The sequence below is a fragment of the Hordeum vulgare genome, chromosome 3H, assembly GCF_904849725.1.
Source record: "Hordeum vulgare subsp. vulgare chromosome 3H, MorexV3_pseudomolecules_assembly, whole genome shotgun sequence".
Lineage (NCBI taxonomy): Eukaryota > Viridiplantae > Streptophyta > Magnoliopsida > Poales > Poaceae > Hordeum > Hordeum vulgare.
In genome coordinates, this window is record NC_058520.1 from 552,079,777 (window position 1) to 552,091,419 (window position 11,643).

Here is an 11,643-nt window from a genome sequence, read left to right on the forward strand (position 1 = left end):
GGTCAAGGTTTCCTGGCCATAGGCAAGTGTTGTCACTTGATAACGGGATCACATTATTAGAAGAATCATGTGATGGACAAGACCCAAATTATAAACGTAGCATGTGATCCTGTTATTTTGTTGCTATTGTTTTCTGCATGTCAAGTATTCATTCCTATGACCATGATATCATGTACTTACTGGCACTGGAGGAATACCTTGTGTGTATCAAACGTCGCAACGTAACTGGGTGACTATAAAGGTGCTCTACAGGTATCTCCGAAGGTGTCCGTTGAGTTAGCATGGATCAAGACTGGGATTTGTCACTCCGCGCGACGGAGAGGTATCTCGGGGACCACTCGGTAATACAACATCACATATAAGCCTTGCAAGCAATGTGACTCAAGTGTGAGTCACGGGGATCTTGTATTACGGAATGAGTAAAGAGACTTGTCGGTAACAAGATTGAAATAGGTATATGGATACCGACGATCAAATCTCGGGCAAGTAACATACCGAAGGACAAAGGGAATGTTATACGGGATTATATGAATCCTTGACACAGAGGTTCAACCGATAAGATCTTCGTAGAATATGTAGGATCCAATATGGGCATCCAGGTCCTGCTATTGGATATTGACCAAGGAGTGTATCGGGTCATGTCTACATAGTTCTCGAACCCAAAGGGTCTGCACACTTAAGGTTCGATGGTGTTTTAGTATAGTTGAGTTATATGTGTTGGTGAACAAAGGTTGTTAGGAGTCCCGGATGAGATCACGGACATCATGAGGGTTTCCGAAATGGTCCAGAAACGAAGATTCATATATAGGAAGTTGGTGTTTGGATTTCCGGAAAGTTTTCGGGCATTGCCGGCAGTGTACTCGCAGTGACGAATGGGTTCCGGGGGCCCGCTGGGTGGGCCCACCACGCCCCAAGGTGTCCACGTGGGTTTATTGGATGTACAATCTCCCCTAATAATAAAGCGTGTAGCGCTTCTGTCGTCCGTCGTCGGCACCTTTGCAGAAAAGCCCCTCCACTTTTGGGTATTCAACCCGCAGTCCCTCTATAAGTGGATGAGAACATGACGGTTCCTCTGTCGCGCCCCCATCTATCCTATCCAAGATCCGCCGCATCTCGAGCTCACCATGGACCCCTTCTTCGCCGCCGACGACGGCAGCGCCGCCGACGACCTCCAGCGCACCGCCTCCCACCCTTCGACGACACTGAAGATGACACCACCGACGCCGTGGCGGCCGACAGCAGCGCGGGAGGGTACGCCTCCTTCGTGGACGCCGGGTACCCCTCCTTCGCCGACGCCGGTCCCGAGGAGGAGGAGGAGGAGGTGGTGGATGAGGAGATCGCCGCGGACTCCGGCGGCGCTGCGGTCCCCGTCCGCTACGTCTCCGGCGGGTACGCCCCCTCGCCCTTCTTCCCCGACTCGGACTTCCGGGGCGGGGACGACAACGGCCCCGTTCTGCCGCCGCTAGCCGAGATGGGCAGGGAGGAGGGTGCGCTCCTCCGTGAGTGGCGCAGGTGAGCACCGCCCCCCACCCAGTCCCTTTTGGCTTGCAGCTATGACCGAAGGTTACAACAGCAGTGATCTTAAGGTTTGTGCATTTTTATTTAACCTGATTCATTGGGTAGTTACTGTCAATCTGACTGAATCACTGAAAGTTGTTAATTTTCCTTTTGCACCTAGAATCTTTGTGTTAGAGCTGCTTACCGACCGGTTCCGGAGCTCCTCAAGAAAGAACGGTTGAAAGAGATGGTAAGGTTACTCAGAAAATGTTTTGCTTCTTAACTTTTTTGCATTTACTGTTTGATGTCTTTGAATTGCTGCTGACCCAACCATGAACAAACACCTATATACTATTTTGATGCCTCAGGAAAGAAGGAAAACATAGGTGGAACAGAAAACCGCTGCGACAGTAGAGGATTCAGACAAGTCAGAGAGCAAGAAGGTGAGTTTAGATAACAAAGAAAACAATTCAGAGAAGGTGGATTCATCAGATAGAAAAGAGGACAGTTCTGAAAGCAAAGAGGATAGTTCAGAAACCAAGGCTGAAGGTGACAAGGAAGCATTCATCGACCTTAGGCCACTGACGATGGAAGACCTGAGCCAGGCCAAGAATCAGGTGAGTTGCTTGCTGTCCTGGCCTGCACTACATGTCTGTGTTGGTAGAACTACATAAACATATCACTGAACGTCGTCTGTGGATTGCAGGGTGCAGCGAGATTTGCCGCGGAGGGTGCCGTCATGAACGAACTGAAGCAGTGGTTCCATGCATGGCCAGTCCACACTCATCAACAACCCCCAAAGGCAGGCCACTTCCCTCAAGTCCACAGATTTCCCTCTTGAGCTCCAAGAGGCCATCCTCATCTGGTACATCGTCACAGACCTTTTCCTCTCGTGTTACCACAATGTTGTCCCAGCAGCGCCCCAAAATGATGAGAAGGCAATCAAGGCGATGTCGGATTACATGATGTTCCTCCTCGCCAAACAACCCAGCATGCTGCCTGGCCTCAAGCTTCGCAGCCTGTACGAGAAAGCCCGAGCTACCCTGAGGGAGATAGGAAAAATTAAAGAGGAGGATAAACCCAACAGTAGTTATACAACAACAAAAGAACAGAAGGCGAAGGACCTCGCCACGTGGATGCTGGAAAACGTGGATCATCTCGAGGACAAAAGTTTTGCTATCAGCAGAGGAATAAAGGAGAATCGTCTTTGGGGCCTTGGTACTCTCGGGGAAGGAACTCAAATCGCTTTATTCCTGTCTGACGGAAAGCATCGTTTGATTGGAAATGTGATGAAAAAAGTGTGCGCAAACTTGGGTACTGGATTCAGACCTTGCAGGAACTTCGTGAGGACATGAATGACAACGACATGTTAAAGTTCATCCTGAAAGCGTGGGTGCATCTGCTCATGTATGCGTCCATCCGGGGCAGCAGGGAGGCACATGCCAAGCAGCTCAGCGAAGGTGGCGGGCTCACGACCCTCGTGTGGATCATCTCGGAGCACGCGGAGGAAAGGTTTGTCAGATTGATGTGCCCGACACTTTTCCTCTGAAGAAAACGTTGTTTCATCTATCTAGCCAAGTTGTATGTATTCCCGGTTTGGTGGTGGTCTCTGTTTGTATCCGTGTATCTCTCGATTTGGTCGTATTTGTGTTCATGTATTTCTCTGTTTCTCTGGTGAATAAAAGACGTCTATTGGTCACCTCCAGTTTGTTTGTCCAGTTAGCTGCAATCATCTAGAACTTGCGTGCTTCTGCTCATGTGAGCGTGAGGATTCTCAAAGCCAAGCGGCTCACATCTCTGCAATAAACCCTGGATTGGTAGTTGTACTCGTGTACTACTCTCCTTCAGTTTATCTTTTTCAATTTTTGTTATAGCTTTCTGGTTTTGTTCGTGTGTAATAGAGATGTATTGTTGATGAGATATTTGATTCATTTTCTATCCTTTTTTCGAAAGAACTACTCCCTCCGTCTGGAAAAACTTTGCACACATGTTAATCATGGATTACAGAAATGTCAAATTTGTAGACAAAAAAGTTCCCACATATACAAAAAAAAAATGTATAATGCGTATGAACAATAAAAAAAGTACAACCCTTTTTGTTCTTCTATTTCACACTTTTTCTATTTTTTCCTCTTTTGCCTTCATTTCGATAAACTTTGCACACGTAAGCCCTTTTTGTTCTTCTATTTTGCATTTTTTTCTATTTTTTTACAGCCCTTTTTGTTCTTCTATTTTGCACTTTTTCTATTTTTTTTCCTTTTTTGTCTTTATTTTGATAAACTTTGCATACGTAAGTCCTTTTTTTCTTCTATTTTGTATTTTTTCTATTTTTTTTCTCTTTTGCCTTTATTTTGATAAACTTTGCACACATGTTAATCATGGATTACAGAAATGTCAAATTTGTAGACAAAAAAGTTCCCACATAAAAAAATGTATAATGCGTATGGACAATAAAAAAATGTACAACCCTTTGTGTTCTTCTATTTCACACTTTTTCTATTTTTTCCTCTTTTGCCTTTATTTCGATAAACATTGCACACATGTTAATCATGGATTAAATAAATGTTAAATTTGTAGACAAAAAAGTGTACAATGCGTATGGACAATAAATAATATATATTTCTTTTATTTTGAAAAAGATTGATCATGTATTTAAAAGATTTTAAATGTGCATAGGAAAATGTTTCCGGCGTATAAGAAAACATATACAAAAATATATAATGTATATGGAACAAAGTAGACATAAAAAATAGAACTTTTCAAAAATGTTAATCGTGTATTTGAATAATGTAAAACATGTATATAAAAAAATATTCATGATGCATACAAAATATGTAAAATGCATATTAAAAAAATTAGACATCAAAACTCAATAATTTTTGTGATGTCACACGCAAAAAAATGTTTCTAATGTATAAAAAATATACAATGTTGTTTATACAAGCTTTACATAAATAAATAGCTGAGCTTTGATTTTTCATATATATAAACTGTTTTGCTAATTATTTTTTTAAGAATATCGATATTGATACGCAACCTGGAACATTTGGTATGCATGTACTTACAAATTGATTGTTTTTTATGTAGCTGTCTAATATGTTTGCAATCAAATTAAGACTCACTTAGATTACAAATGCAAACACATATATCAGCAAGATAAAAAAAGTTCTAATCCATATGCTATCATTAATTAACAAAACAAAATTGCAAATGAAACTGTTAGTCATAGAAATTATTTAATTATAGAAAAATTACAAGGGCCAAATTCTACTAATTTATAGCCCGTTGCAACGCACGGGCATTTGTACTAGTAAGGTATAATGGGCTAACAAAGTCATCCAAGAAAAACCCATGAGGAAAAAGTGGAAAATCCAAAAGAGGTGGGAAAATAAGGAAGGAGTCCTAATCCAAGTGGGATTGGAGAAGGACTCCTCCCTCTCTCCCACTTCAGCCGACCCAAGGAGGAATCCTTGGTGCTCCAAGGCTGCCTAGGGCTGCCTCTCCCCTCCTCCTATATATACTAGAGGTTTAGGGATTTTGAGACACAACTTTGCCACGTGCAACTCAAACCTACACCTCGTAGTTCTTCCTCTAGATTAGATTTCTGCGGAGCTCGGGCGGAGCCCTGCAGGAATAGATCATCACCAACACCGGCGCGCCGTCACGCTACCGGAGAACACATCTACTTCTCCGTCTCTCTTTCTAGATCAAGAAGGCCGAGATCGTCATCGAGCTGTACATGTGCTGAACGCGGAGGTGTCGTTCGTTCGGTGCTAGATCGGGACGGATCGTTGGACGGATCGCGAGACGGATCGAGGGACGGTTCGTGGGACGGTTCGAGGGACGTGAAGACGTTTCACTACATCAACCGCGTTCCTTAACGCTTCCCGCTGTGCGATCTACAAGGATACGTAGATCTAATCTCCACTCGTAGATGGACATCACCATGATAGGTCTTCGTGTGCGTAGGAATTTTTTTATTTTCCATGCAACGTTTCCCAACAAAACGAACTAAAAAGAGGATTTTCGGGCCGGGCCGGGCCGGACCTCCGTGTAAAATGGCGATTTGTGCAAGCCCGAGTGCGGCCCTAACTGCTGCCCGGGCTTGAAAGCCCGGCCCGGCCTGGCCCGAGTTTTTTGTGCCGGGCTCGGGCCGGATCACCGGGCCGGGATGTCCATGCCCAGATTTACATTTGATGACTTGGGGGATACCTTAGCCACCGCTGCTAGGTCATTCCCTTTTCTTCCTCCTCCTCGCCTTACCGCCACCAAAGGCGTCGAGGAGTGAAGCCTATGCACGTATAATGGATGGTGGAGGCGGGGCACTTAGTTCCAAGGCGTTGTTGCTTATGTTTTTTTTCGGCAGTTTTTTTATATTTGTGTGTGTGTGTTGATGTTGGTTTTATATATTCTAGTTATGCAAAGTGTGAATGTATACACATAGCGATGGACAATATAAGTCAATAAATTATCAAAGAAAAGTTATACCTCTGCATTCGGCAATGCAGTCGCCTACACTACGGCCCCCTTTGTTTGGGCTACAGATTCTGAGAATCACTATGATTCTTGATTCCTGAAAATCAGTTGTAGCTGTGGATTCCTGAGAATCACAAGCTGGTTGTTTGTTGGATAGATGTAGGAACTGGAGGGGTTGTGAAATGTCATTACTGCCCCTCACTGCTGAGTATTTTGAGTAGTATGGAACGCGTATGTCGCCCGCCTCATCTAATTCACTAGTTCAGCACATGTACACGTCCGTGCACATTCAGCGCAGGCGACGGGTGCACATAGGATGTTCTTCTTTAGCCGCGCACACAGACACGCGTTCGCAGGCACCTCGGCTGATCTTCTCCAGCCGTGCACACAGAACGCGTATGCTCGCTCGCCCTTCTCTTGATCCGATCGGCCGCCGCTCTCCGAGTCCACGCATCGCCCAATTCGTCACGCCGCTGGGCGATTCCCTCCTCTCCTGGTCGTCCCTCACCAGACCGGCCTGCAGTTGCCCCGATCTGGTCCTCCGTCGGGCTGGAGGAAACGGCTTGGACGGTTCCTCTGATGAGGACGTGGTGGCAGTTCTGTTGTAATTTCGACCTGTAATAGGGGCAAGGGTTCAAAGCGAACCGTTTTCTTTTGTGGAAAGCTGCAAAATCGGTGGAATCATCCAAATCGCAGCTTCCAGATTCTCTTGCTTGGTAGTTCAGTTCTTAGAATCGATTCTAGCCAGCTAAAGTGGAATCTGGTGTGTTTGTTTGAGTTTCTGATTTTGAAAGGTCCAGAATCCGGAAATCAGTAGCTGAAGCTCAAACAAAGGCCACCTACATACACATTTCATCACTTGCTGGCGCTCACCGCCCTTTCATTGAGCCATGAAATCACGTCTACAAAGATACGCTCGACGTCGGCCGGAGGCTCGGCCATGAGGACGTGCCACATCCCGGGGTACAACTTCAAGGTCTTGTCTCTACTCGACGCCCGCTCGTGGAGCAGCCGGCTCCCCTCAGGATCGGCCACCACGTCGTCCTCCCCTTGCAGCACCAAGAATGGCAAAGTGACCTACACAATTATATTACTCACAATTAAGTAGCACACAGAATTGCACGAGCACAATAGTAAGATTAAGATGATGATCCGTCAATGGTACTATTTTCTTGGAAATGACATGATTCCTACATTCAATATGAAAAATAGAATTGCCCTGGTAATTAGAAAAAAACGAGCGAAAACCAAATTACCCAGTGAATGGTACTATTGGCTTCTACTAATGTACCTCATGCATGTTCTTCTCAATGTCTAGGCTGACGGCGAGGAGTTCGTGGCCTGTCTGCAACGCGATGTTCCCCTTGTACATGTATGGGTTGGAACGGATCTGTAAAAGATTTCAGAGAAGTGAGTGAGAACATATTTGATGCTTCCTCCTCTTAAGGTGCTTCTGTGCTACTTAAATAAAACTACTACAACAAATTGTTGGACAAAAGAATCTCACCTTCCTACGACAAAATTTTAGTTTAAAATTCAACACATGAGTCGAGAAACAAAAAAGGAAAAACCAGATAGTGAGGACTTATTAGGCTTGGAGAATTCCTACGGGATTTTCTCTCATGTTTAGCATTCGTTTGACAAGAATAGAGTATTATTCCCTCTGCACCTTGTTGAGTTTTTCCAATAATTTCATGCCTTTTTTAGCTTTTCATGCATTGCACTGAAGTACCGCAAGGAGAGGAAACCCCGGAGAGCTTTGTGGACTATGTTTGCAACAAGTTTCTCACATTGTGAAAAGAAAAAATATTATGAAAATAACAAGCACAAACCATTTATACACTTCGTTCTAACATGTAGCACACCACAGGGATTACTATGGGAATATGTCATTATAAATCTATAAAATAATGTTCACTGGGTTATAGAAGTCTCTTTGCTATAGGTTGTCAAAGAGATCCGGTCGATTTTACAAAAAAAATATATGTTTATACAAATCTATAAAAATGTTCACCAGATTGTAATAGTGTGTCATACCTAGCACAAAAGTTGTACCGTTTGTTCCCAAAGTTAAAAAAAACTATGAAATCTTGCACATATCTCAATGTTAAATCAATGGTTTTCCATGTCAATAGTTTTATATCAAGAAAAACATAGTGTTTCTTCTTAACTTTTTTAAAGGTTTCTTCCTAACGTATTTTTATCCCAAATGATAAGTGTAATACGTGTGGCAAGAAGCAATTTGGCACAAAATTTCTCATAGTCACCTATATTGGCACATCATCACATGCATGCATACAAACCGAACATGTGATGTGAGCATAACTTTTTTGGTTTTCGAACTTTAAATATTTTATCTCCTAAATCAAAATTCCGATTAAAAATATATTTTCATCATTAAATCCATCTCCATGAGATTTTCAAAGGTAAATCTCATATTGATATGTTTGGACAACTTTTCTTAGGACCAAAAGTTAGCATGGTGTTTACGCTGAAGTTGTTATAGTGTTTACACTAAAGTTGTCATGATATGTTTTATTTATTTATTTTGTAGATTTTAAATCTATAATTGTATTTCAACTATTTTATAGCAAATTTTATTAATTACCATGACAATTTTTAGTAATTAACCATGACAAATTTACTTCATGGATCATGACAATTTTTAGTAATTCATCATGGCAAATTTAGTTTATAGATTATGACGATTTTAGTTTACACATCATAGCAATTTTAGTATTTTGACCATAATGATTTTATTTTATTTTACCATGGTAATTATTATTTTTGTATCAACCATGATTTAGTGCATGGATTATGAAAAATTCAATTAATTCATCATGACAATTTTAGTTTATGATTAATGCCCAATTTGAGTCATTGGCCATGCATTTTTCAAGTAATTGACGCCAGATCTCTTTTTAATTGTGAATTATGACAAAATTATTTCAAGGATTGTGACACTGTAAACACCATGGCAATTTATGTGCAATAGACATGAAAAATTTCAACCCAAAAAAGTCGTCGAAACATATCGATATGAGATCTAGTTTTAAAAAAATTATCGCGAAAGATTTAATGATGAAAATGATGTTTTAATTGATTTTTTATTCAAAAGATAAAATATTTTAAAAATTGAAAACTCAAAAGATTTCCGCTGACCGAACGTGTGGAGGATATAGGGGTCCCTTTTTATTTTGAAAGGGTTTCTTCCTAACGTTGAAATAACTATGAAATCTTGCGCATATCTCAACGTTAGATGAATGGTTGTCCGTGTCGATGGTTTTACATTACCTCTTTCTTGAACTGGGGATCTTTGCAGACTTTGTCGAGCTGATCTGGAGCAGGGATGACTCTCCAGCTAGGCACGACGGCGCAGATCATCTTCAGAGCGCTCACCACCACCGGATGAGGCCGCATGCCATCACCAAGCTGATACCACCGCAGAACAAAGACAAAGTTCAGCGATCTTCAGAGGACATAAATGAGCCATCAGGCGACAGATCAAGCTCCGCCTTGAGAATTCTAGGACAATTTGACAGGTCACAAGTGCAAACGAAATGCCTTTGGAATACAGTACTAGCATGTCATGCGATCAAGTCAGGAAGTGGACCTTGACCATGGGAGCGAGCAAGACGGCGCCGTCCCAGTACATGGAGTCCTTCCTGTGGACCTGCAGCGCCACGGTGCCGCCCATGGAGAAGCCGTAGAGGAACCTCTTCTTCGTCTTGTTCTCCGGCTTCTCTGAGATGGTTGCCAAATCGAAACCCCTTCAGACTTCGTTTTTTCTTTATTTCTAAATGCGCTGCGTAATGGAGCTGTAAATGAAGCTCTGTTCTTCTGCTCTGTTCTTACCGCAGACGCTCTTGAAGTAGTCGGAGCAGTCCTTGACGATGTCGCTGAAGCTCGATATGTAGCCTTTGGAGCCGGAGGACTTGCCATGGCCCTCTTGGTCTATCCCGTGGACGGCGTAGCCGGCGTGCACCAGTCGCGCGGCAGTGTCTGCACATGCGTGGAGTATGTTAGTACTGTTTCGTCGATGTTCGATGCTGAAATCTCTCTGAATTGATGGATGTAATTGCAACGCTGAAGAATGGAAGTGGTACCTGCCATCGATATGCTGCACTCTCCTGCATAGCCTGCAAGTTTTTGACGGCGAAACAGTAATGAATTTACTTTACTTCTTTCTATCTATCTACAAGCCTGATGAACTGCAGAATGGAAAATGGTGGAGAACGGAATGGTACCATGGCAGATGAAGATCAAAGCCTTGCGCTGTTGTTTCTTGGGCGTCCATTTGCAGGTGAAGAGCCTGCTGCCTCGTGAATTCAAGGTGAAGCCCTGCACAAATTTGGATTTTGCATGTATGCGTTAGGAAACAAACACGATATGAACGAACTCAGATAAAAGACGCCCGGTTTCACAAAATTCTGACCAACGCTCACAGGACAAACCTCTTCATACTTGATGTCATCTTTGTAGTGAGCCTGCAGAGATCACGAAAACTCGGAGCTAAATTCACCAGCGCAAAATCAACGCGAATGAACGAACTAAGAAAGAAGAGCGGGCCGCTTCTGAATTTACCATGGGAGAGGTTTTCGAAATGCCCTGCGGATAGGTCAGACGATCAGAGTCCCCAAGCGATCTCTGAAGATAACAGCAAGCGACCGGTGAAGATGGAAAACGAGGGGTGGTGCTGGATATATGCACGGAGACACGGACTTTTCTGCCTGGAGACAAATTCATCGCCAACCGGTTGAGGCGAGGAATTTTCTTGGGGTTTCAGAGGAGAGTCGCATCATGCTTCAGCACTAAGGGAACTCACGTTTGATAATGCACGCTGGCTCCGCGGAAAACGTCGTGCTGGGAAGATGGGGTGCCTGGTCAACGAACGAACCAAACTCCGACGGGTGAAAGCGAGAGGTCGAGGGAGACTCGCATTCTTTTTAAAAAAAAAGAATATATTAATATCGCAAAATACTAATTACATCAGACTATGTATCAACAAGATGTCTTAAAAACATCTAGGATGCACATGAGCATATAACCCAAAAAATGTCTTGTAACAATGATCAACTCGTCTCAGCAACACCATACAGCCCACCATTAAAAAACAATACCCAAAAATATAAAGGACGTGTTTGGTTGCATACATTAGGACCAAACAAATCCGTGCGGAAAGAAACGGAACTGTTTGGCTACCTGTGTGGCTTGCATAGAATGAAACTCAAAGCATCTATGGGCCTACCTCGCTCGGCACGTCTAGATCAACAGTTTATAACGTATCAGTTTAAGCTAAGCCACAACAAACGCATATAAGTGGGGCCCTTGCACGAGAGGGGGCTAAAGGGATGCGAGCTAGAACACAGCGTGTACATATTATTTTCTACCTCCATTGAGCTCCTTCCTAATCTATTTTCTTCCTTTTTCTTATAATGTACACAATGATGCTTCGATTCGAGATAAGCTCTACACAAACAAATAAATATCGATGTTACGGTTCCATTTTTGCGATCGGTTCATAGTTTCGTCGATCGTAAATGCCTAGTTGTGTGTCCATATTTGGAGCTATTTTGAATGAATTTTATCAAATTCATCGCGCACGTTATCGACTGTTCAAAATTTCCTTTCAGTAGTAGCCTAATCTTGCAGTTATTTTAAGAATAGAAG

General features: G+C 43.0%; 2 protein-coding genes across 2 annotated transcripts; one reads left to right on the plus strand and one right to left on the minus strand.

Annotated features, from left to right (window-relative positions):
- Nucleotides 1-1,060: 1,060 nt before the first annotated feature.
- LOC123442011 (clathrin light chain 1-like) lies at nucleotides 1,061-1,516 on the plus strand. Its single transcript, XM_045118140.1, has one exon. The coding sequence runs from the start codon at nucleotides 1,061-1,063 to the stop codon at nucleotides 1,514-1,516; it is 456 nt and encodes a 151-aa protein (XP_044974075.1).
- A 4,624-nt stretch (nucleotides 1,517-6,140) lies between these two features.
- On the minus strand, nucleotides 6,141-10,793 carry LOC123440550 (caffeoylshikimate esterase-like). The gene is made up of 9 exons (XM_045117115.1): nucleotides 10,558-10,793; nucleotides 10,428-10,460; nucleotides 10,221-10,314; nucleotides 10,080-10,112; nucleotides 9,829-9,975; nucleotides 9,587-9,717; nucleotides 9,268-9,405; nucleotides 7,265-7,363; nucleotides 6,141-7,050 (listed from the first exon to the last, which is right to left on the minus strand). Exons 1-9 carry the CDS (start codon nucleotides 10,717-10,719, stop codon nucleotides 6,829-6,831), a joined length of 1,059 nt encoding a protein of 352 aa, XP_044973050.1. The 5' UTR covers nucleotides 10,720-10,793; the 3' UTR covers nucleotides 6,141-6,828.
- Nucleotides 10,794-11,643: the final 850 nt, after the last annotated feature.

Coding starts and splice junctions, on each gene's coding strand:
- LOC123442011 (XM_045118140.1), top strand. CDS start 1,061: ATGACGGTTCCTCTGTCGCGCCCCCATCTATCCTATCCAAGATCCGCC.
- LOC123440550 (XM_045117115.1), bottom strand. CDS start 10,719: ATGAATTTGTCTCCAGGCAGAAAAGTCCGTGTCTCCGTGCATATATCC. Junction 10,113..10,220: donor TTTGATCTTCATCTGCCATG/GTACCATTCCGT, acceptor AAAAACTTGCAG/GCTATGCAGGAGAGTGCAGC. Junction 9,976..10,079: donor GTGCAGCATATCGATGGCAG/GTACCACTTCCA, acceptor ACGCATGTGCAG/ACACTGCCGCGCGACTGGTG.